This window comes from Halichoerus grypus, chromosome 3 (assembly GCF_964656455.1).
Source record: "Halichoerus grypus chromosome 3, mHalGry1.hap1.1, whole genome shotgun sequence".
NCBI lineage: Eukaryota > Metazoa > Chordata > Mammalia > Carnivora > Phocidae > Halichoerus > Halichoerus grypus.
In genome coordinates this window covers 191,193,539-191,214,200 of record NC_135714.1, presented here as the reverse complement: position 1 = coordinate 191,214,200, position 20,662 = coordinate 191,193,539, and the positions used below count along the sequence as shown (strand labels likewise).

The window sequence follows — 20,662 nt, the reverse complement described above, 5'->3', positions numbered from 1 at the left end:
AGAGAAAACCATGCCAACACCTCCAACTTCGACTTCTAGCCTCGGGAACTGTGAAAACATCAATGTCTGTGGTTTAAGCCACCCAGTCTGTGCACTCTGCTATGGCAGCCCTCAGCAAACTCATACAAAGGCTTGTACTCCACCAGGGAGACGGACATGCAACTGTAATATCCGTGAAAAGCAGCTATGTTCGAGATCTGCACAAAGTGCGAAACAATACACACTCTAGCCTACATCGGCTGTCTTGGATGTTCTGGTTTCAGGCTCTTATTCCAGGTGGAAGAGTATTGTAACAAAGCATTCCTACCATTTCCAAGACATGAACAGACTAACACATGCTGGGCAGCCTCCCCGTGTCATTTCACTTTATCTCCCATTCATCTTGCAGCCATTTTGAGTGTCCCCATCTTACAGATGAAGTCCGTTTCAGTAAGATGACTAACTTGTCAAGATCACCCTGGAAGAGCCACGTCCCTTCAATTCAACATGGCACTGCCCTGCTTCTGCCTCTCCAACAAAACCTGAAGGACCTCCTAAGGAAAGCAGCCCACATCATGGAAGTCAGCAGAGCATTCTCTCTGTACACTGCATCGCTTCGCAGGGGTACGATAATCTCTGGAAGGCATGCTAGGTAGTGGGAGGGGCTACTGTAAGTCTGCAACAGTTTCTCAAAGTTGCAGCAAAACCACAATGATGCTTCTGATAATACAGAGCACAAACTTAAAAGATCAGTATCAGTGGTGATGATGTCAATTTTCTCCTGGTTGTTTTTGTTTTGTTTTGTTTTTTTAACTCATTTTATGCCAAGTCATTCAGGTTCCTTTGGTTCCAAACTCATTCCTTACTATGCACAGAGACACCTGCAGAAGGACAAAAAGCATGCACACTCACCTCTGTGTTGAGCCCTGAGAGGCCAAAAGGGAAGGGTAAAGCAGGTGGCACAGGGCAGATATTTCCTTTAGGAAAACCGGACTAAAAAGAACATATTTACCTGTTTCTTCATCTATTTTGAAAACACCAACACCGGACCCATCTCTAATGGAGTAGCGGACCTCCCCGTCTCTTCCTGTGTCCTCATCATGAGCAGATACTGTCATTACGGAGGAACCAATAGGCACATCTTCTTTCACTACACCCTTTTCCACAAAGCTGGAGAACACTGGTGGGTGTAAGTTCTCATTCACATCAATGACCTCCACTTCAACATAGCAAGTGGAAGACAGAGAAACTGGCTTCCCTTTGTCTTTGGCCCTCACAGTGAGATTATACACTTGCTTCTTCTCAAAGTCCAAATGCTGTACAATTCTGACTGCTCCGCTGAGTTTATCCACATCAAAGTGTCCTTCTCCGTGGTCCAGAAGACTGTATCTCACTTGGCTAGACTGACCTAAATCAGGATCATAGGCCTCCAACCACATGATTATGGTTCCTTCTGGAAGGTCCTCTCGAACTTTCACACGGTAATTAGGTGGGATGAATTTAGGTGGGTTGTCATTAACATCCTCTAATGATACTTTCAAAAGCACAGTGGAAAGCAACTGGGGCTCTTCTCGGGCTTGATCCCTGGCCTCAATCTTTAAGTAATGCACGTGCTGTACTTCCCGATCCAAAGGGTACACAATTTTAACAACTCCAGTCACGCTGTCAATGGAAAATTTATCTGTGTCTGTAAGAATAGAGTAGGTCACATGTCCATTTGGCCCTAAATCTTTATCTGTGGCTTCAACCTGGATGATTTCACTATTTATCTCTTTGTCTTCGCTCACTTCAACAAAATAGCTCTCCTGTAAAAACTCCGGAGGATTATCATTGGCATCCAGAACTCTGATGTCTAGGAGACGCCAAGCGGCCTTCTGTGGTATACCAAGGTCAGAGACTGTGATGTTCAGGGTGTACTTGTCTGTTGTTTCACGGTCAAGGGGCGATAAAATTTTTAGCATTCCAGTTTCCATGTCAATAATGAAGCAACTATCCTCATTTCCTCCAGAAATAGCATAGACCAGTTTTCCATTGAAGCCAGTGTCGAGGTCAGTAGCATTCATGAAAATTATGTTGGACCCCACTGGATGGTTTTCCTTTACCTCCATGCCAGTTGGAAGGGTACTTCTGAACTGAGGCGCGTGCGCATTGACAGAGTGGGAATCAAAGAAAACATCCTCGACGTCTCCCTGACTGTGTAACTTATTTGCCTGCAGGAGTTTCTCCGCCAGCATTTTGGCAACCCCAGTCTCTTCACACTGTAAGTGCACTGGCTTGCGGGTGGCCGCCACGGTTAGGTTGATGTATAACGGTGTGGCGAAATTTTCTCCATCTGTAGCTGTGATTCTCAGGCTGTGAAAGGACACCCTGGTCCCTAAGCCATCCATGAGCGACTGCTTTAGGGACAACACCCCAGAGTTGGGGTTTAAGCTAAACAGATCTAGTTCATTTCCGGCTTCGATCTGGTATCGGACCAACTGAAGTTCGTCGGCATCGATGGCAGAAACGGTGGTTATTTGCTCCCCCACACCCAGATCCCTGGGAATCGTCCCCTCGCAGTTGATTTTCTCAAACAGGGGTGTGTTGTCATTCAAGTTATTGAGAGTCACCGTGGCAAGGACTTCTACTTCCCGGCGGTAGGGCAAGCCCCAGTCTGACGCTCGAATCCTCAGAGTATAAACTCGAGGCATCAGCTCATAGTCCAAGTCTTCTGAAGTACTCACAGCACCAGTGAAATGGTTAATGACGAACGGCACGTGATTTAAGTTTGCAATACTGTAGGTCACATACCCGTTCTCACCCTCATCGGGGTCTATGGCAGTCGCACTCATGACCGTCGTCCCAATGGGCACATTCTCATCAAAAGATGCTTTGTAAGCGGTCTGGGTAAATTCAGGGGGATTGCTATTTGCACTTAAGACTTTAACCAAGACTCTGGTGGAGGCTATTCGGTCACTTGTTGTTACCTCAAGTTCAAAATGGGACGCCTGCTGTCTTTTAACTGGTTCTAAAATAGAAATGAGACCCGTGTTGTGATTTAAACTGAATTTAGCTTTTCCGGGTGTACTTTTAAAAACATACCTCAAATGAGAATAACTAGGCGTGGCCTTCACCATGACCACGGGTGTATTGGAAGGAGCAAATTCACTGATCTCTGCTCTATAAACATCCTTTTCAAACTTGACCGGGCCGGCTTTGAACTGCGGAGAAGTCACACGAATGACTTTTACAGAAGAGAACTGGGGAGGAGTCCCTTTATCTTTAGCCTGGAGTGTCAGGCTGTAGCCAAAAGGATGACTGTCCCAGTCGATGGCACCCACTGCTTTGACTTTATATTCTTTGCTCCCCGGGGAGGACCTCACCGTTCTAAACTGTTGAAGGAGGTCACCGGCCACAATGCTTAAGGAAGCTATTTCCCCATTGGGACCCTGATCGCAGTCATCCACGGTTATGATCGCGTATGTTGGGTCCTTGTCCAGCTCTGACGGGGACAGCGTCACCGCCGTGATTACGGGAGCACATCTGTTGGCCTGCTCCACGTGGACGGTTAGCTTGGCCATGCTGCTAATACCACTGCTTCCGTACAGTTTCATCCCACGGTCCACAGCAAGAATTTCCATCTCATAGAGCTTGGTCTCTGCGTAATCGAGTCTACCAGTTAAAACGACTGCACCGCTGGTTGGGTGAATCGCAAACATGTCTGTTCGGTCTTTGAAGCTGTAGTAAAACTCTCCATTGGTTCCTATGTCTGCATCCGTGGCACTGACCCTTGCAACGCTGGTCCTTATGGCTGTGTTTTCAGGTAAGGAAACGCTGTACGAAGTGGGAGAGAAGAGAGGTCTCAAGTCATTTGTATCCAGCACTTGCACCCTGACCTTTGCTCGGGCTTCGGCATTAGAATTTTTTTCAATGGCTTTGACGATCAGTGTGTAATGGTCTTTCACTTCTCTATTCAGAATAGCTGTATTTCCTCCTTTGGTCCTTATTCTTAAAAAGCAAAAGTCCCCAAGAATGTACTCTTCAGCTTTGAAAAGGTTTTCATTGTCTCCGGAGACAATTTTGTACCTTAACTCCCACAATGGATTTGTAAGGTAAATACCCATCTTCACAGGATGCCCGACATAGGTTTTCGCTGCGGAGTTCTCGTGCACCGTGACGTTGTACTGGAAACGTGTAAACTGGAGAGGCGTCTGGGCAAGTGTTTGGCTTCCGTCACCATCTCCAAAATGCTGTAGGAGGAGGAGCAGAAGCAGAAGCAAGACCAGGGGTCTCCCCATCGCTTAACCCTCAGGAACCTAAAACAGAACAAAGAAGTAAGAATCATGACCTCAAAGAAATAAAACAAACAAAACAGTGTAAATTTGTTCTGTTAGTTTGTCTGGGACCTTACATTTTAATAAAGTATTGTACATCTGTATGAAATGTGAATAAATGCAATAGTTATTAGGTTTTTTTTTTTTTCCTGTTTTCCAAGTATCAATACCTCTAACACGTTTGGAATTACTAAGCTTAGGAAAAATCTTTTTCTCATACTTTGATGACTCGAGTGAAAGAACTATAAGGAACATCAGATCAAAGACTGCCAAGTGTAACAGCTAAGTTGTATTCGTATTATACTTATATCTTCAAAGCAAATATAACCAATTGTTAACAAAGCGAGACAACAAACATTTTTTGGGTTTACTCATATACAATAAATTAAATGCCCCAAAGCTCACAAATTTAATGCCACTACAGTATCCTAAGCACAAAAGCTTTGACCGATTAATTTAGAACAAAAACTCTGAAAGGTGGTTTCATATGACCTCCCATAATGACATTCTGTCATCTCCTTTCAAAATGTATCCTGAAATTATTTCTTTAGAAGAGTAATTAAGTTCACGCCCTACAAAATGTAAGGGTTTATTGTCTCATTTAGCACTATATAACTACTTAAGAGTATTAAAATAATTATAAAATAAATAGATCATTTTGATATTGAGATCACCTCTAAACCAACATGAGTCAAAAAAGAGTCCATTTAGGGACACCTGGGTGGCTCGGTACGTTAAGCGTCTGACTTCGGCTCAGGTCATGATCCCAGGGTCCTGGGATCGAGCCCTGCATCGGGCTCCCTGCTCGGCAGGAAGCCTGCTTCTCCCTCTCCCACTCCCCCTGCTTGTGTTCCCTCTCTCGCTGTCTGTCAAATAAATAAATAAAATCTTAAAAAAAAAAAAAAAAAAGAGTCCATTTACCAGTGGGAAACCAGCAGCTTAATATCAAACAGAACTTTTCTTAAGGCAGCAAAGCAGATTTCACCAACCACATCAATGTTTTCTCACCACTGCTGTCAACAACCAGTGTTCACAACTAAATACAAGACACACACATACACACACAGCTGAAGCATCTAAGCTAAACACATGGAGAGGGCCCATCAATGCAGCACGATGGCGGGCGCTGTGGGAAGGTCGGAGGGTGAGAGAGAAGGCAAGGGGGCATTTGAGACAGGGTTGCCTTTCACGTGGGAAGAAAGGCAGGCCACTGGGCTGGCCTACCAGGTGAGCAGGACAATTTCTTTCAGACCAACTGTTCCTCTCCATGCCAACAAATTCACCCTGCAAGTCAACGGAGCCTCACAAAACATCCCAGTACTCAGTAGAGGACAGCACCGCACCTTGGCAAAGTAACTCTCAGATGAAGATTCACGGGATGGGAGTCCCACCCAAAGGTGAAAGCGGCAGGAGACTGGAGGGCTGGTTTAAAGGTCAGCTGAAATTAGCACAGCGGCATTAATTTACAGTATCCTAACTGCGTCACTGCCAACACTGCCCCAGTAGTCACTTTATGAGGGAAAAAAGGAGAGAAGCCCTGCTATGCGCAAAGCAATAAGAAGCCTGACTGACACTGAATTACGCTGCAGCTGCGCACCCTACCTGGTTCTTTGGCCATCATGCCATATCCTCAGCGGATAAAGTCAGGAGATTTACACAGATTTTTGGCTTCCAGGAGAACAAACATCATTTAAATAAAATAGAAAATGGTTTTCTCCCCAAACAATCTCTTCATTTGGTCCACAGTTCTAATATTCAGGGAAGTTTTAATTATGTAATGACCCAATAATTTTATCAAAACAAGGGAAAACTTCAACCTACAGGTATTGAGAATCTGCTACCATGTAAGGTACGTGGAACTAAAGACTATTTCCTGATCCTGAGGCATTTACAAACTAGGAATAATACATATGTGTATATATATGTATGTGTGCGTGTATATACACACACAGAGAAAATACTTTTAAAAACACTTAAAAAGCTGTTAAACAAGCACGGTCTATTGTTTTACAGGATTTATTACTGCTATCTACTTTACAACAAAGTATTATGCCCGGATTCTACTGCAACCAATTAAACTATTTTTGCTTAATTCTACATATAAAATATTATGTAGCCATTAAAAAGAATAAGACAGCACTCTACATGTTGCTATTGAAGATCGTCCAGATAGGTTAACTGGCAAAACGAAACTGATCCCATTTATGTTTGTAAAAAGGGACGGGAGATGAATTATGTGCACAGGACACGAATGTGCTGAAAAATGAACAGAAAAATTCTGGATGGATAAAAAAAATAAACTGTCAACAGTGATAACTTCTGGAGAACAGGCAGCTGGGGGAACGTTCACGCTCCATTTTCCTTTCCTGTCTGGATTCTTTAGCATCGGTGCGCGGTACCTGTACCAATCGTTCACTCCCCTCGCCCAATTACTGGATTCATTCAATGAGTATTTAATGAACCCCTGCTATGTGCTAGGAATAGTGGTAGATGCTGGAGATACAAAAGTGAGCCAAACTAGCAACAAATCCTCATGGAAGACATGTTTCCTGGTGAGAAGCGAAGAAAGAGTGTATCACACGCTGATGATGAGGCAGGAAGGAGAAAAATAAAGAAGGGCAAGGGGCTATGGTCAGGAATCTGAAGGGAAAGAGAAAACCCTAAATTCAAAAGGCCTAGGATGCATTTTAGGATGTTCAGTATTATCCTGGTCTCTACCCAACTAAAAGCCTGTTGCATCTCCTCTATCTCACTCCACACTCCCCCCACCCAAAAAAAGTTTCCAGATATTGCCAATGTTCCCTGGGGCTCAAAATCACCTCCAGTAGAGAAGCAGCAGGAGTTAGAGAAACAGCAGAGACCACTGTGGCTAGGGCATCGGGTGGGGGGGGGGGGTAGCAGTAAGGGAGATTTCTATAAATTTTTAATTTTAGAAGCATTTTAGATTTACAGAAAAGTTATGAAGACAGTTTCCCCTGTTGCTAACATCTCACATTATTAGGGCACACTCGTCACAGCTAGTGAACTAGTACTCACACACTGCTACTAACCAGTTAGAAGGCTATTGCACTAATAGAGGTGACAGGCCTTGGTGGCTTAGCCCAGAAATGCTAGTGCTGGAGGTGGGGAGCGGCAGTCAAATTCTGGATAAATTGGAGGGGCAGCGGGGGGAGGGGAAGGAGCAAGAGGAGAGAGAGAGGGGAGAAAGGAGACAGGTATCAAGATTCCAAGGACTGGGTGCTGAGCATGGAGAAAGGAGATGCCAGGCACTCCGAGAGGAACAGAATCTAGAGATTAAGATCAGGAGATCAGTTCGGGAAAGCTGACGGGGAAATGCCCACTGTTACCCAAGTAATGATTTCAAGTGGGCAGGGAGATGGGTGGGAGAGGTCCAGCGTGGAGACACAAATTTGAGAGTTGCCCGAAAATACAGAAGATGCTATTTAAAGCCACAAAACTGAATCAGAAGACCCAGGGAGAGAGCACAGATGGGGAAGAGAAGAAAACCAAGCCCTGATGCTCCCCAAGATTTGGAGGACAGAGGAGGAGGAGAACCAGCACCGAAGACAGGACACGGTCACTGATGTAGAAGCAGGAAATGGTGGCGTGGTAAAGGCAGGATAGGTCCAACAATCTTTGAGTCGCCGAAGCCTAACGTGGAACGTGGAAATGACCCATAAATACTGGCTGGTCCCGTGCTGCCGCACACGCTGCTGGCTGGCCCTGGATGCCCTCTCAGCCGGTGAACCCCGCCCAAGGGGAGACCCAACACATCCCCCCTTATTGCATCTGTTCTCTCCCCACCACAGCTCGGCCACTCGGCAGGACCACGGGCTCCACCCGCGCCACTCCTCTCTCACAGCCCCGTTCCCACGCCTGGACCACCCTCTTCAACCCACCCACCAGTTCTTCTCAGGGACGCCTCAAAGCTGGAGGACACCTGCTGGACCACACTCATCACAGAAACCTTTCCGACCCCGGAACTGACTCTTGACAACCTGGCTGGCAGAATGCCGCTGTGACAGAATCAATTGTTAAAGGCAATCCTCTTGATCAGGGGGGAAAAAAATCCACTTTTAAGCAGGAGATATTGTTAACCTTTAGTAACATACCCCAGAACTGCGAACTCAGGTTCTGCTATAAAATGCCACGATCCAAGAAACGGTGGTTGTTCCTCTATGCTAAATAAACCGTAAGGTTGAAGGGGGAAGGAAAAACCCCAAAAAGATACTAACACCATTTCATCTGAAAAGTACATTACCTAGACTTCAGGCTTATGAAAATTAAAATGATTTTAGCTGAAGGCTACACTTTGATATTTAGAAGGTGATCATACTCCTTGAACTCACAGTAAGTTAGGATTTCTTCTTTGCATTTTCCAAAGTGAAAACCAGGAGCGTTTACTTAGTTCAGCCCTCACAGAAAAGGGCCTCAAGTCCAAAGTTGAAATATCTTTAGCACAGATTTCTGAAAATCCATAAATAAGAGAGAAAAATAACTTTTCTAGTAGTAATCAGGTATTAAGATGCTCATATTTCTTCATTAGGGAGACCTTCATGTCAAGTACTCCAAGTCAATGACTGTGACCGCGCATTCTTCACAAAACAGAACACAGCCCCAGCCCCGGCACTGAGAACATAACTCCATCAATTTAAATACTCAGATCTAAAGCTGAAGATTCAGAAACGTTTCAACTGCTCCCGAGACAGGATTAGGTGGGGTGCAGCATTACACAAGCATAAATTCTATTAAATATTGTACATTTATTTTTTAGAGGTCCCAATTCTTAACAGCCCGTGAGTCCTCCACGGCACAGGGAAACAGTATCAATTCCGCGCGTGATGACAAAAATACACAAAAATATTCACACGAAGAACTGTGTTCTCCCTCAGCGTGCTCTCCCACATACTCCCATTTTGTATCAGTAGCAGTAAGAGCATCACTGAGTTGAACTATTACCGAAATTCAGAGCTTGATGTTCAGTTTGAATAGTGTCACATTTTTTAAGTATTTTTGAAGAGGTCTAAACTGCATGGAAGATACCCACATTTTCAAAGAAAAACGTCCCAAAGTTGTTAAAGAAAACAACACGAAATATACCTGACTCTTGTTTATTAAAAATATAGTACATTAAATAAATATTTAATGGCCTCTAAAATCATTTAATAAGAGTCAGAAAAAAATATCGTGTCCTAACTAAGGAAGTCTGTTATTCAGCTATGACCAATGCACAGCTTCATAACACTGACAAGAGGGAAAAAAAAAAAAAATCACTTTCCTAATAAATTATAATAGCCAAGCACAGGACTTTTTTAAAAGTTTTCATTGTGGGGCGCCTGGGTGGCTCATTCGGTTAAACGTCTGCCTTCGGCTCGGGTCATGATCCCAGGGTCCTGGGATTGAGCCCCGCATCGGGCTCTCTGCTCCGCGGGAAGCCTGCTTCTCCCTCTCCCACTCCCCCTGCTTGTGTTCCCTCTCTCGCTGTGTCTCTCTCTGTCAAATAAATAAATAAAATCTTTAAAAAATAAATAAACAAATAAAAGTTTTCATTGTTACACTGAAAAATTAATGGGTGGGTCTTTATTTTCTGGGTGCATACCAGATCTTTTTTAAAGCCATGTTAAGACGTCTGTCAGTAAAAATAGGAGTGGAGGGCCCAGCTTTGAATCCAGAATGGAAAAGCAGCCTTATCAGGCTTGGTATATATATCACTTAGCTGCTTCTGGTAATTCTGCATGTTGTTAGTTCTGATTGCAGCTGCAGTACGTCTGATTACTCTAGCAATGACTTGATTTAAATATTGCCTTCAAATGATCAACAACCGATTCCAATCTAACTCCGAGTGGTCTCCAAACTACTAATACTGACAAGTGAGAACTCCACGTCTCTCCCCTCAGCACCTGAGAACTCTTTTCCAGTACTTAAAACCTTAAGCTAAGGAGACCTTTTAATTTTTAAGTAGCCTCCATATAAAATCTGCTATGTAATTCACCTTCTGTATGAATCTATAAAACATGTCTGTGGGTATCCTAAGAGGATGGTCTCTGGCTGTTCTGAGCTACTGTGACATAAAAGACAAGCCAGGAGAACACCTGCGGCGTATACATTTCCGGATGGGCTAGGGATGCCTCGCTATTCACTTCTCTCTCCACTTTTTCCAGACAAGACATGACCACTACCCGTTACTCACCCTCCAACCACTTTCTCCTCACCCACGCTCCAGGGCAAACGGTGCTCACCGAGAAGCTCCAAAAACACAGTTCACCCCGTGATTTAAGATCATCTCACCTAATGTATTTTTCTCTGCAAACAGAAATCACTTAAATGTCACCTTGGCAGGGTAGCCGGTAATTAACACTGGCTACTTCCTCCACTCCCAAATTAGTAAAGTTTTACTCCTGGCCAAATTAGGATTATAGTTATTTTCAAGTGAACGTACAGGTATTTCACCAAATAATGGATCAGGAATGTGAACGGTTCCCTGTACAGTAAGAAAATGCAAAGTCACCAGGGAGAGAGTCCCTCGTCTTCCTCTCCTTAAAATGCTCTCTTCCCCTATTCTCCCTTCTTCCCACCTCTCAGAAGAGATGGGACCCACCCTAGCTACAAATAAAGACACCCTGTGAGGCCATAAAATTCTGCCTCTTCTGATGCTCTGCCCTAAATTATCACTCCCTCTCAAGCATCACTCAAATGACCCCTTCTCAACAAGCCCCTTTCAGAGTCTACACACACACACACACACACACACACAGTTCGTCCCTACTTGAAAATAAACTTCATTCAAACCTTCACTTCCTTCAAACTCACATCTTACGTTTCTCTTTCTTGTTCAGGCAAAGTTTTTAAAAACGTACCTGCTCAGGGCTACCTTGACTCCTGCCTCCTGTCAAGAGGCCATTTCTCCCCTCAAGGGCTCTCCAGGGCCTCACAAACAGCTTCTCCCGGTGTCACAAGCCAAAACCAATGTCAAATCAGATGCCCTTTTCTCAGCATCCGACTCAATGTCACACCACCCACACCCTCCCCAATACCACTGTGTCCTTTACGTGTCACAGACTGCCTAAAACACCGCAATCCACAACACGTCAAACGATGAATGACACTAAGTTTTCCTCATTCTCTTCAACACTCTTTCGCCTGCAAGTTTGTCATTACAGACTTCTGTCTTCCGACTCTTGTTACACATGCACAAGGTATCATCCTTAAAGACCTCACCCACCACGCCCTGGCTGTAAAGGATCACTTTGGAATCCCACATTCCAGCCTTAACCTCCCTCAAGAGCGGGAACACCCCTCCTGAGATTACCATCAGATCTCCGGGACCCAGCCTTTCACCCACTCCCAATTGCAAAATACCAGCCATTCCACTCTATTATTCCATTGCACATTTCTATGCCAGTGAAGTTTCACCACTTCCCAAGTCACAAATCACTCAGGCTTGCAACCTAAGAAATCAAATAAGATAAAAAGGGCCTGGCAGACATAAAAACTGTGATCTCGCCCAGGCTTTGAGCCCTAACCAACTGTGTGGATTCAAGGAAGTTACCTAATCCTTGGATTCCATTTCTTTATTTGGAAAGCTGGAGACTGTACTAAAATCTTTACAGTTTCCTCCCTCCAGGGAGACACTTCTCTCCTCCCCACGCTGCCCCCACCACCTCCCTCTCTCACACACAAGCTGATCTTTTATTTCTAGCTACCAAACCTCCATACCTAAAGTTATCGAGACTGGACATTTGTTTCCGCTCAATTTCTCAAAATTGTTCCCTTTCCGTTTCAGCTGCTGCCACCTAGTTCTTATTTGTATTTGCTCAGGCACAGAATATCCTAGCTTTCCAGTATTCCCGCTTTCTGGTCCCCTTACTAACTTAGCCTGTCAACGCTGGGCAATCACATTAATCTCACAAAAACTTCTTTGCGACATTAGTTCCTGGTTTGCAAATACTCAGTGCTTCCCCCTTAGCCTGCTTATTAAATACATTCTTCTTAGCCCTGTATCAAAGACCTCTGATAATTTTACCTCTACCTACTTTACTAACTGAATCTCTAATTAATTTACTTTCTATTTCAAACGAAAAAGGCATACTTCCCACAGGTTGGAACAACCAAGCTGTCCGGAGCAGATGACACCACCTAGTGGTGAGGGTTCTAAACTTGCAAGATCTCCATCCCTTGCCTTCTTATAAAAGATAAACTAAACATTGTTTTTTCTGCCCTTCATTCCTCACATTTAGTTATTGTCACCTCTGTCTTCTACATTTCTTTCTTTCCTTCCCTCCTTAACACCTGCCCCCAAAAAACTACCCTCCCTCTCTATAAACCAATGTAAGCCCAGGTCACGGATTTTCTACGTTCTACTTGCACCAAAAAAAAAAAAAAAAAAAATTCTTAAGTCATGTAAAAACGGGATCGAAGAGGCATTTATAATAAACCAACCAACCCTTTTCCTAACGATAACATGGTATGCTTCAGCATGCCACAAATCATGTCACAACTAAGGTTTCTACAATTTGTTTTACATACGTCATTTCCTGTCCTTGAATTATTCCCTTCTGATTCACTCTTCCCTCAGAGCTCAGCCTAATATCCACCTCCCCGCCCCTGCCCAGCTCACCAAGGTGCTAGGATGAACTACTCTGCTCTTATCATGCTGGATATAACCGATTGCTTATTTGTCCTTCTCCCCCACTGGACTGCAAGCTCCATGAGGGCAGGAAATGTGATCTCTTCACCCTGTATCCTGTGTCTGGCCCAATATTCGACACAGAGGAGATCCATAGTTGCTGAGTTCATGAATGCATGGAGAATGGGAGGCAGGACTCCAGGAGGGGAGGGGAGGGAAGGCGGGATAACATGGGAAAATATATATCCATCCTTCTGAAATTAACAGAAAATCCAGGTGCAACCACCAGGCCAGTTACAACAGTGCAGATGGCTACCCTGGAGATAGCTCTGATTTCTAGCAGCTGAGAAAGAGGTCACCACCCACCTCAAAATGCTTCCAAATTGGCTACATGAGATGCCAGATCAGTTTCTGCGATGCAGAGCTTATGTGGAAGCTCTCCGCTCGAATAGTCTATGAAGGATAACAATTAAATATTGCCTGATTTTCCTAAATACCTTGTAAAAAAGACAATTATAAATATATATCCACACATATAATAAGCCTTTGGGATTAAGCAAGAATTTTGGCAATATATTTAAATCTGGGGCTTAAAGAAAGGTAAGTTTTTTTAAAAAGTTTAAAATGTGAAATACACAGATTCTTCATCTGATGGGCTACATTTTGAAATCAGAAGACAAAATGGCAACGTATGGATCTTAAATGAATGACCTAGATCACTCATTTCAAAAACTCCTTTCCAGTGCCTAAGGATAACCTAACACTTGCAAATTGACCAATTAAGTGAGACCAAAAAATATATATATATAGAGTTTGGCTTCATCATCTATATAATTTGGTCAAAAGAAAGCTTACCTACTGCAATTTCCCACTCATAAAGATTAAACAGACACCTTGCCTTATGGCTTCCTGCTATTAAGTCAGGTCCTTTAGGCCACAAATTAGGCCACTGAGACAACATTTAATGCAACAATAATGCACTAATTTGTTTCAGTTTACTGAGTCTATGTAAAATCAGCCAAACTTGGGTGGAAAACAGGTGGCCAACTTGATAGGGAGGTTAAAATAACCGCTAAGATCCCTTTCACCTCTAACATTCAAAGAAATAACTGCTTCAGAGGTGGCTCAAGAGCTAAGTCTACAGACATACACACTAGAGAGGCAGGGGAGCTAGGGACCGAAAACAGTTTACGCATAATTTTCAGATTCCCCTTTTGGCACTTGTCCACAACATGGACTAAATGATCTATTAACGTGATGATAACCCACTGCGGGGACTTTAGTAACTAATTAAAAGATACAAGGAATATACAGGTGGCCTGAATGCTTTTATTAAGTCCTCTTAACAATCTTGCTTCCTTTCAGAGTTACAAAAGAATCTGGCTCATTTAAGATATTCCTTTTTCAAGAAATGGGTACACAAATGCACACTTTATTGAAATCCAACCTTATGCTGAGCTTATTAAATGCCATGTCTGGCTTAACTTAGAGTTATATCAATTGTTTTTTTAAAAAGTTATGTAATGCTTCAAGTATTTTTAAATCCACCTTGAAGTTTAATACTACAATAAGGAGGAATAATAATTCTAATTGTGGAACCAGAGCTCTTCTTTTAAAACTCAAAGCCAAATATCATATATTTTATATATACTAACCTATACAACTGCAGAAACACATTTTCATGAATAACTAACAACTGGACATGTTGGGTAACAACCACAACTCTAAGAATATGAAAAAATACTACCATAGCCTACTTTTAACACGTGCAGATACCTCCAACTATTGAAACCCGAGTCCGAACATACAAAGCCTTAAGAAGCTGCCTTTATTAAAAAAAAAAAAAAGCTGCCTTTATTAAAGATAAAAAATGAAGATCATATGCCTTTTAATTTTTTTCCGATTTTAATACTCACTGTAAATATCCGGTAAAAAATGAAAATAAAATCTACCAAGCATCAGAGTTGTTTAACAAAAGCCACTTAATGAAACCGTAGTTAAAACACATGCAAAAAAAAAAAAAAAAAAAAAAAAAACAAGTGCATAAAAAATAGAGTTTACTTTCCTAATGCATACAATTGCGTCCTTGTTTTCAATGTTCTGCAATTCACATCAGTGGGAACAAAAAATCTCACGGAGACAAGAGAAAGTTAGCTTGCTGGAAGAAAGCACTGCAAGAAAAAGCAGTGAAGAATGAAATTCCCTTTCTTTAAAAAAAAAAAAAAAGACCTTACAAGTTTCTCTTCTAGAAAAAAAAAACTAATAAAAGTTTAGCCCCGCAATTTATCAATCGCACCTATTCTATCTACATTCAACCAGTTAGTACTTAACCCTCAGAGCAGCGCTCCCTCGGGGCACAAAACATCTAAGAGAACTCTGGGACTCCATTTCAAAGATCCCATCTCTTTGGCTACTGGCCTCTCCTTTCATCTCACCTACGCTGGGACTCTCTCATAAACTGGAAGAATTAACCTAGGGGCGAGATCAGTTAAGTCATTAGCAGGCACGAGAGTTACCGGGGACAGCGAGCGGGGCGCGGCGGTGAAGTTTCCAAGCTCCCGGGCGCAGCGGAAGTCCTCGCCCTCCGGCCGCCCCGTAGCCCCGCGCCACGGCCGCCGCTTTGATTTCCAGCAATGGCTCCAGGACCAGACCCTTGCAGCCCGGGCCGCCGCCGCCGCAGCCTGCACCCGGCTCGCAGCGGCACTCGGCTCGCAGATTACCATTCGGTTCACGTTGCAAATTATCCCCCTCCCACGCCTCCGCCCCCGCGTCCTCCCCGAGCCGTCCGGATCCCGAGCCCGTGCCGAACTTTCCAAGTGGGCAGGCGCCGCCGCACTATACCACCTCCCGCGGAGCCTGCTTGCATCCCATTTCCCACAGCACCCGCGGGAGCGCGGTCCTGGGCTGGACAGCGAGGGAAACGCACCAGTGCAGCCCAAAGTCCGCCACCCCGAAACAGCGAATTGCATGCCTCCCGGGCATAGACGGCTCCGGCCCCGGCCGCGCACTGGCAGCCCCGGCGCCTCGCTGCGCCCCTCGTTCACCCGCCCTCCAGCCCCAACTTCGTTTCTAGCAAACTTACAGCAAAGTTGGCCCCAAGCGGCCGCGGCGCTCTCGAGGACGCGCGCCTCGTCGCCTCAGCGCGCCCCCGAGTGGGGGCCGGGTCCTCAGGAGCCCTCACTGGGCCGGCGGGTCCGCATGGTGTCGGCGGCCCTCCCTCGCTCTCCGCGCGCCCCGCTCCGAGGCCGCTGCTCGCCGTCCGCGCGCCCCGCTCCGAGGCCGCCCGGCTCGGCAGCGGCGCCTCACGCGGCCGGCGCGGAATATATCCCTCCGCCCGCAGCCACGCCCGCGAGCGCCGGCGCTCGTTTCTCCCGCGCGGAAACTCGATCTGACTTTCCCTGGCGGCCAGACTCTGAGCTCGCGGGTCCGGGGCAACGACTCCCCGCCACGGGTCAGTGATCCCCTGCCGCTACAGCCGCCAACTCCTCCCGAGGAGACAAGCGAGTGTCCAGGGTGATCTTGCGACACTCCGAGGAACAGTGTGGGGCTTGCTCTAGTGCGGCTGTTAGTTACGGCTAGTACACAGATTTGTGCAGGGAATTAGTATGGAATGTTTCCTGCTTGGAAAGGGGAAACAGTTTAGCTTTAAAAAAAAAAAAAAAAAGCCAGCTAAGGCTACTAAAGCTTCCCCCGGCTCCCTTTAGATTCTCTAGAACCTTCAGGGAGTTCCTAAATCTGCATTTGAAAGCCTCTGTTCTGGGTCTGCAATTGCTCGGTGGAAAAAAATCTTCCAAAAGGTCTCAAAAGGAATGCAGTTAGATCGAATCTACTTCCTTCTTCAGTCTACATGAAGATCCAGGGAAAATGAAAGCGCTTCCTCCGCCTCTTCATTATGCAGAGGTAGTTAAACCCCATAACCTCCCCGACCCTGGTTACGAACCCCCATGCCGGCCTCTTCCGGCGGACACCCCAGACTCCCACGTCTGCGGGACAAAAGGCTGCTGTGCCGCCTCGTGCGCTTTCCCAGCCGGCAAGTCCACCCCACAATCTGTGAACCGAGTCTAACGTGAAACTACAAGTTCCCTAGGGAGAAGGGGAAGCCCCGGGCGTCTGGACGCCCCACTCCGGGAAGCCCCCCGCCCCCCCACGCCGGAGCGCGCAGTCCGGGGTCCCGGGGCTCTGAGCCCATCCTCAGCGCCGGCAAATCTCCAGACGCGGGCTCCGCACAGCTGAGCCTCGGCCTAAGCCTGGAGTGCTCCTGGGCATTGGAAATCAGCCCAGACAAGAGGGCGGACATGACCTCGGAAAGTTTGTGGGACTCGAACATTTAACACTGAGAGGACAAAGAGATCTGATTTCCCCGGAACCGGTGGAGGGGGCTGCAGGGAGAACTACGAGGCAGATGCGGGCGAGGGAGTCTAGGGTTAAAGAGAGAAATTCCTTGGTTCAAAGTTAATGCAGTGTCTTCTTAAACCATCCTAAAGAAGGTGTTTGAAAAAATAAAGGTGTCTAGCATGTTATGGCTGCGAAGGAAAAATAATGCCTGCAGAATGAATGTGCTGATTCGTAGACCAAGAGTATGTGGTGTATTCCCTGCGCATGATTTGGAATACAGATAAATTCACACACCCAGCAAACACCATCATCCAAACACTTGGCCGTGGCCATAAATGCGCAAAGTGCTCCTGGCGTTACAGGTCAATTTTATACTTGGAACACCTCGAAAATAGGTGACCTGATCTCCAAGCTCTACCGGTTTGCGCCCCTTGTCGAATTCTAACTCAACAAATCACAGACGCCAACAGTTTGCTGGGGGAGGGAGGGAGAGTTGGAGGGGAAAGAAGAACAGTAAAAAGTAAAAAGACATCATCCCGTAACATAAAATCACAAGATGTCTTAAATGGCACAAAAAAAAAATTCCTGAAGAAAATTGCCATTCATTAATAAATAAAAACCCTCACTCGAACTAAAACATGTTTGGGAATCCCGATTTTCCAGGCTCACTGCGAAACCTAATTGCCTGGAAGAAGTTGCACTTTTTCGCCACAGGAACAGCCGAGAGCCAGAGATGGAGATTTCAGACTCCGGCGCTGCTACGTTTTCCTACTCCTTTAGCCCTAACGAAACGAAATACAGATGCCTCTTTGCTACCATCGAATTACCTTCACAAGAAAGAGAAATGTAGTTCAAGCTCCACGTTTGTCCTTTCGATTGTTGGCCCTCCCTAACCCTGTCCCCAAAGGCTTTTGGAAATTAGGGGAATAGGGGACGGTTCCTGAAAACAAAAACGCTTTCCTCCAGCACCGCCTCTCCAACCAGTCCACCCAAGCTAGTATTTGAAAATTAGATAGCGAACGGGACGGAGTGGGTGGTAAGTGAAGGCTGCGAGCTCACGCCCACGTCCCAGGAGCGCCCGGCAGGTCCAAGTTCTCTGTCCGCGCGCGGAACCCAGCAGGGATCGCGCGCCTTGCCGGGTGTCCGGACTAGAGGGCGCTGCGCCACTGCAGATCGCGCGGCCCCGAGTTGCGCCCTCCCTGGGCACCATTTCTATAATAAGTTACATTCAAAATAACGCACAAACAGCATAGCTTTTCAAGTTCTTTTGAACAGTGCTATGTATGTATTTCATGAATTCCAAAACCTGTGCAGACTGATCTTTCCATTCCCGAGCCATGTACAACCAGAGGGGTGTGCGGCTCGCCAGGCAGAGAGCCTGTAGGATGCACACGCTTCCCCGCACTAGCTCAGGGTCAAACACCCCATGTAATTTCATTTACGTTTAAACTTAAATACAAAAGGCTTACACTAAACAAAGAACTCACCAGTCCAGCCACTCGAGTCCTTGGGTGCTGGCTTTAAAGTCCTCGGCAGCTCCGTAATCCCCAAGCAATTTGGATATTTGTTAAAAGCCGTATCTGAAGTACCAACTTTGCCTCCCTCCGATCTTCAGCATGTCCCCAACGAGAGTGCGATCCGCCCGCGCTGCCCGGACCCAGGTGGCCACATCTCCGGAGGCTCCCGTCCTGGGTGGAAAGTTGAGCACTAAGAGGAGGCGAAATGAGAGTGCGCGAGGGCTACGGAATAGGGCCGAGGAGAAGCCAAGTTTGTCAGGACATGTCCAGGCAGCAAGCCCCTGAGTTTTGGAGTTGCGACCGGGAACTGCGGCGGATCACTGCCTCTTTCCCCGCTCCCTCCCTCTTGGTGAAGGTGGGGGAGGGGAGGTGACGTCAGCGCCCCGCCTCGCCCCCCGCCCCGCGGCGCGGACGGGATTCTCCTGCGGGGTCCGCCTCCCCGACAGTAGCAGCGAGCGAGCTCGGGGCTGGGGCGGACTCCAGTGCCGCAGCGCTGTCTCCCCGGAGGCGTGTATCCCTCTCCACCGTGAGGCGTCTCCCCGGCTCCGCCGAGCGCTGGCGTTCCTCGCACTCGGCACCGGAGCTGCCCCGGAGCGCCGCGGCGCGCACCTCTCTGGTGCTCTTTCTTGCAAGCCCCTTCCCGCAGCGTTTCCCAAGCGTCGAACTGCAGGTGATGCTCTTCCTCTTCTGCAGCTGAAATTCGTCGCGACGTGTCGCCTGCCGGGTTTTTGCAGAGCGGAAGCAAGAACAGTCTCTGCAGACTGGCCTGGACGACTTGTACTTTGTAGCCCTCCAACTTCTGGATGTGATATATTTTAAATAGTTCTTGTGCTCTAGCGCTGTTTGTGGTCTTTGTGTTGAAAATCACAGAGGCATATTTTAATTTTCAAATCCTTTCCAAAAGCGCCTACGTTTTTACACGGTACTCCGAAGCGTATAAGGTTCCGAGGAGTGTGGGGAAGAGATGGAGGAGGAGCCAATTTTTAATGTGTCTTAAAAATCGTCCCTAGTGATAGGGGCCAATACAAAAATCAGTCGTCTACTCGTAATGTAGACTAAGATAAATGCAAACAACCCTGAAATAAAATTTATAAATGAACGCATCGTTTTTATGTAAGCGTCCAGACTCCAGGAAAAATATCTACTGTGGAGTATGTGTGTGTGTGTGTGTGTGTGTGTTTAATGCCGCTAAAGTACCAAAATAAAATCAGGAGAGATCAGCGTGAAATTCCCAGGGAGCCATTTCCGTGAGTTGACACTGTCCACAGAAGGTTGGCATTAAAATTCAGAGAACCCCGGAAAGGGCGAGGACGCTGGGAGTGGGTTCTATCAGTACATTTGCAGCCATTGATGTAAATCTTCTGGTCTGTTTAGCTGGTCGTTCTCTTGGCAGGGTAAAGAGCAAAACCCTGAGGACACAGGAAACAAGGCAAGGGGTTAAACAGTGAGGACACAAGGAAGATGAAATGTTGGAGTATTGTGTATGAGGAAGTCGTATAACTTCTCTAAATTTCAGTTTCCTCATCTGTGATAAGGAATCGTATTTGTTTCACACGGTAAGAATGCATTCGTGTATTTATTCATTAAAAAACAAATGTATTGAATGCCATGTGTTTACCAGGGAGAGACATCCATTCTTGCGGGCAACGCTTTCACTGAGCATCATCGGAAGTGTCTAGCAAGCCAAGCACACAGTAGTCAATCAATAGCCGTTTTCTTACTCTCCCCATCCTTCGCAGTGTGTCAGCTTTCTCATCTCTAAAATTCGGAAGAGTAAAAGGGAGGTTATCACAAGTAATTCAAGATACGTTTTGATTTAGAAGGGAGGAGAGAGGGCAGTGAGAAGCTAGGAGACAGAGAATTTTGGGAAAGGACCTTAGGGGCCTCTGCAG

The 20,662-nt window shown here is 46.0% G+C and overlaps 1 protein-coding gene across 6 annotated transcripts in view; it reads right to left on the bottom strand.

Annotated features, from left to right (window-relative positions):
* FAT1 (FAT atypical cadherin 1) overlaps positions 1-19,086 on the bottom strand; it is a 127,938-nt gene extending 108,852 nt beyond the window's left edge. For 3 of the 6 annotated variants that reach the window (XM_036112387.2, XM_036112389.2, XM_036112390.2), the window contains exons 1-2: positions 18,741-19,084; positions 992-4,274 (exon numbers count right to left, since the gene is read on the bottom strand). In XM_036112387.2, the coding sequence (XP_035968280.2) occupies positions 992-4,256 (3,265 nt within the window). In that variant the 5' untranslated portion in view covers positions 4,257-4,274; positions 18,741-19,084. Of the gene's footprint in view, positions 1-991; positions 4,275-16,000; positions 16,212-18,740 lie in introns of those variants that run through there. The other 3 variants (XR_004923631.2, XR_013446660.1, XM_036112388.2) reach the window with 2 other exon arrangements.
* Positions 19,087-20,662: the final 1,576 nt, after the last annotated feature.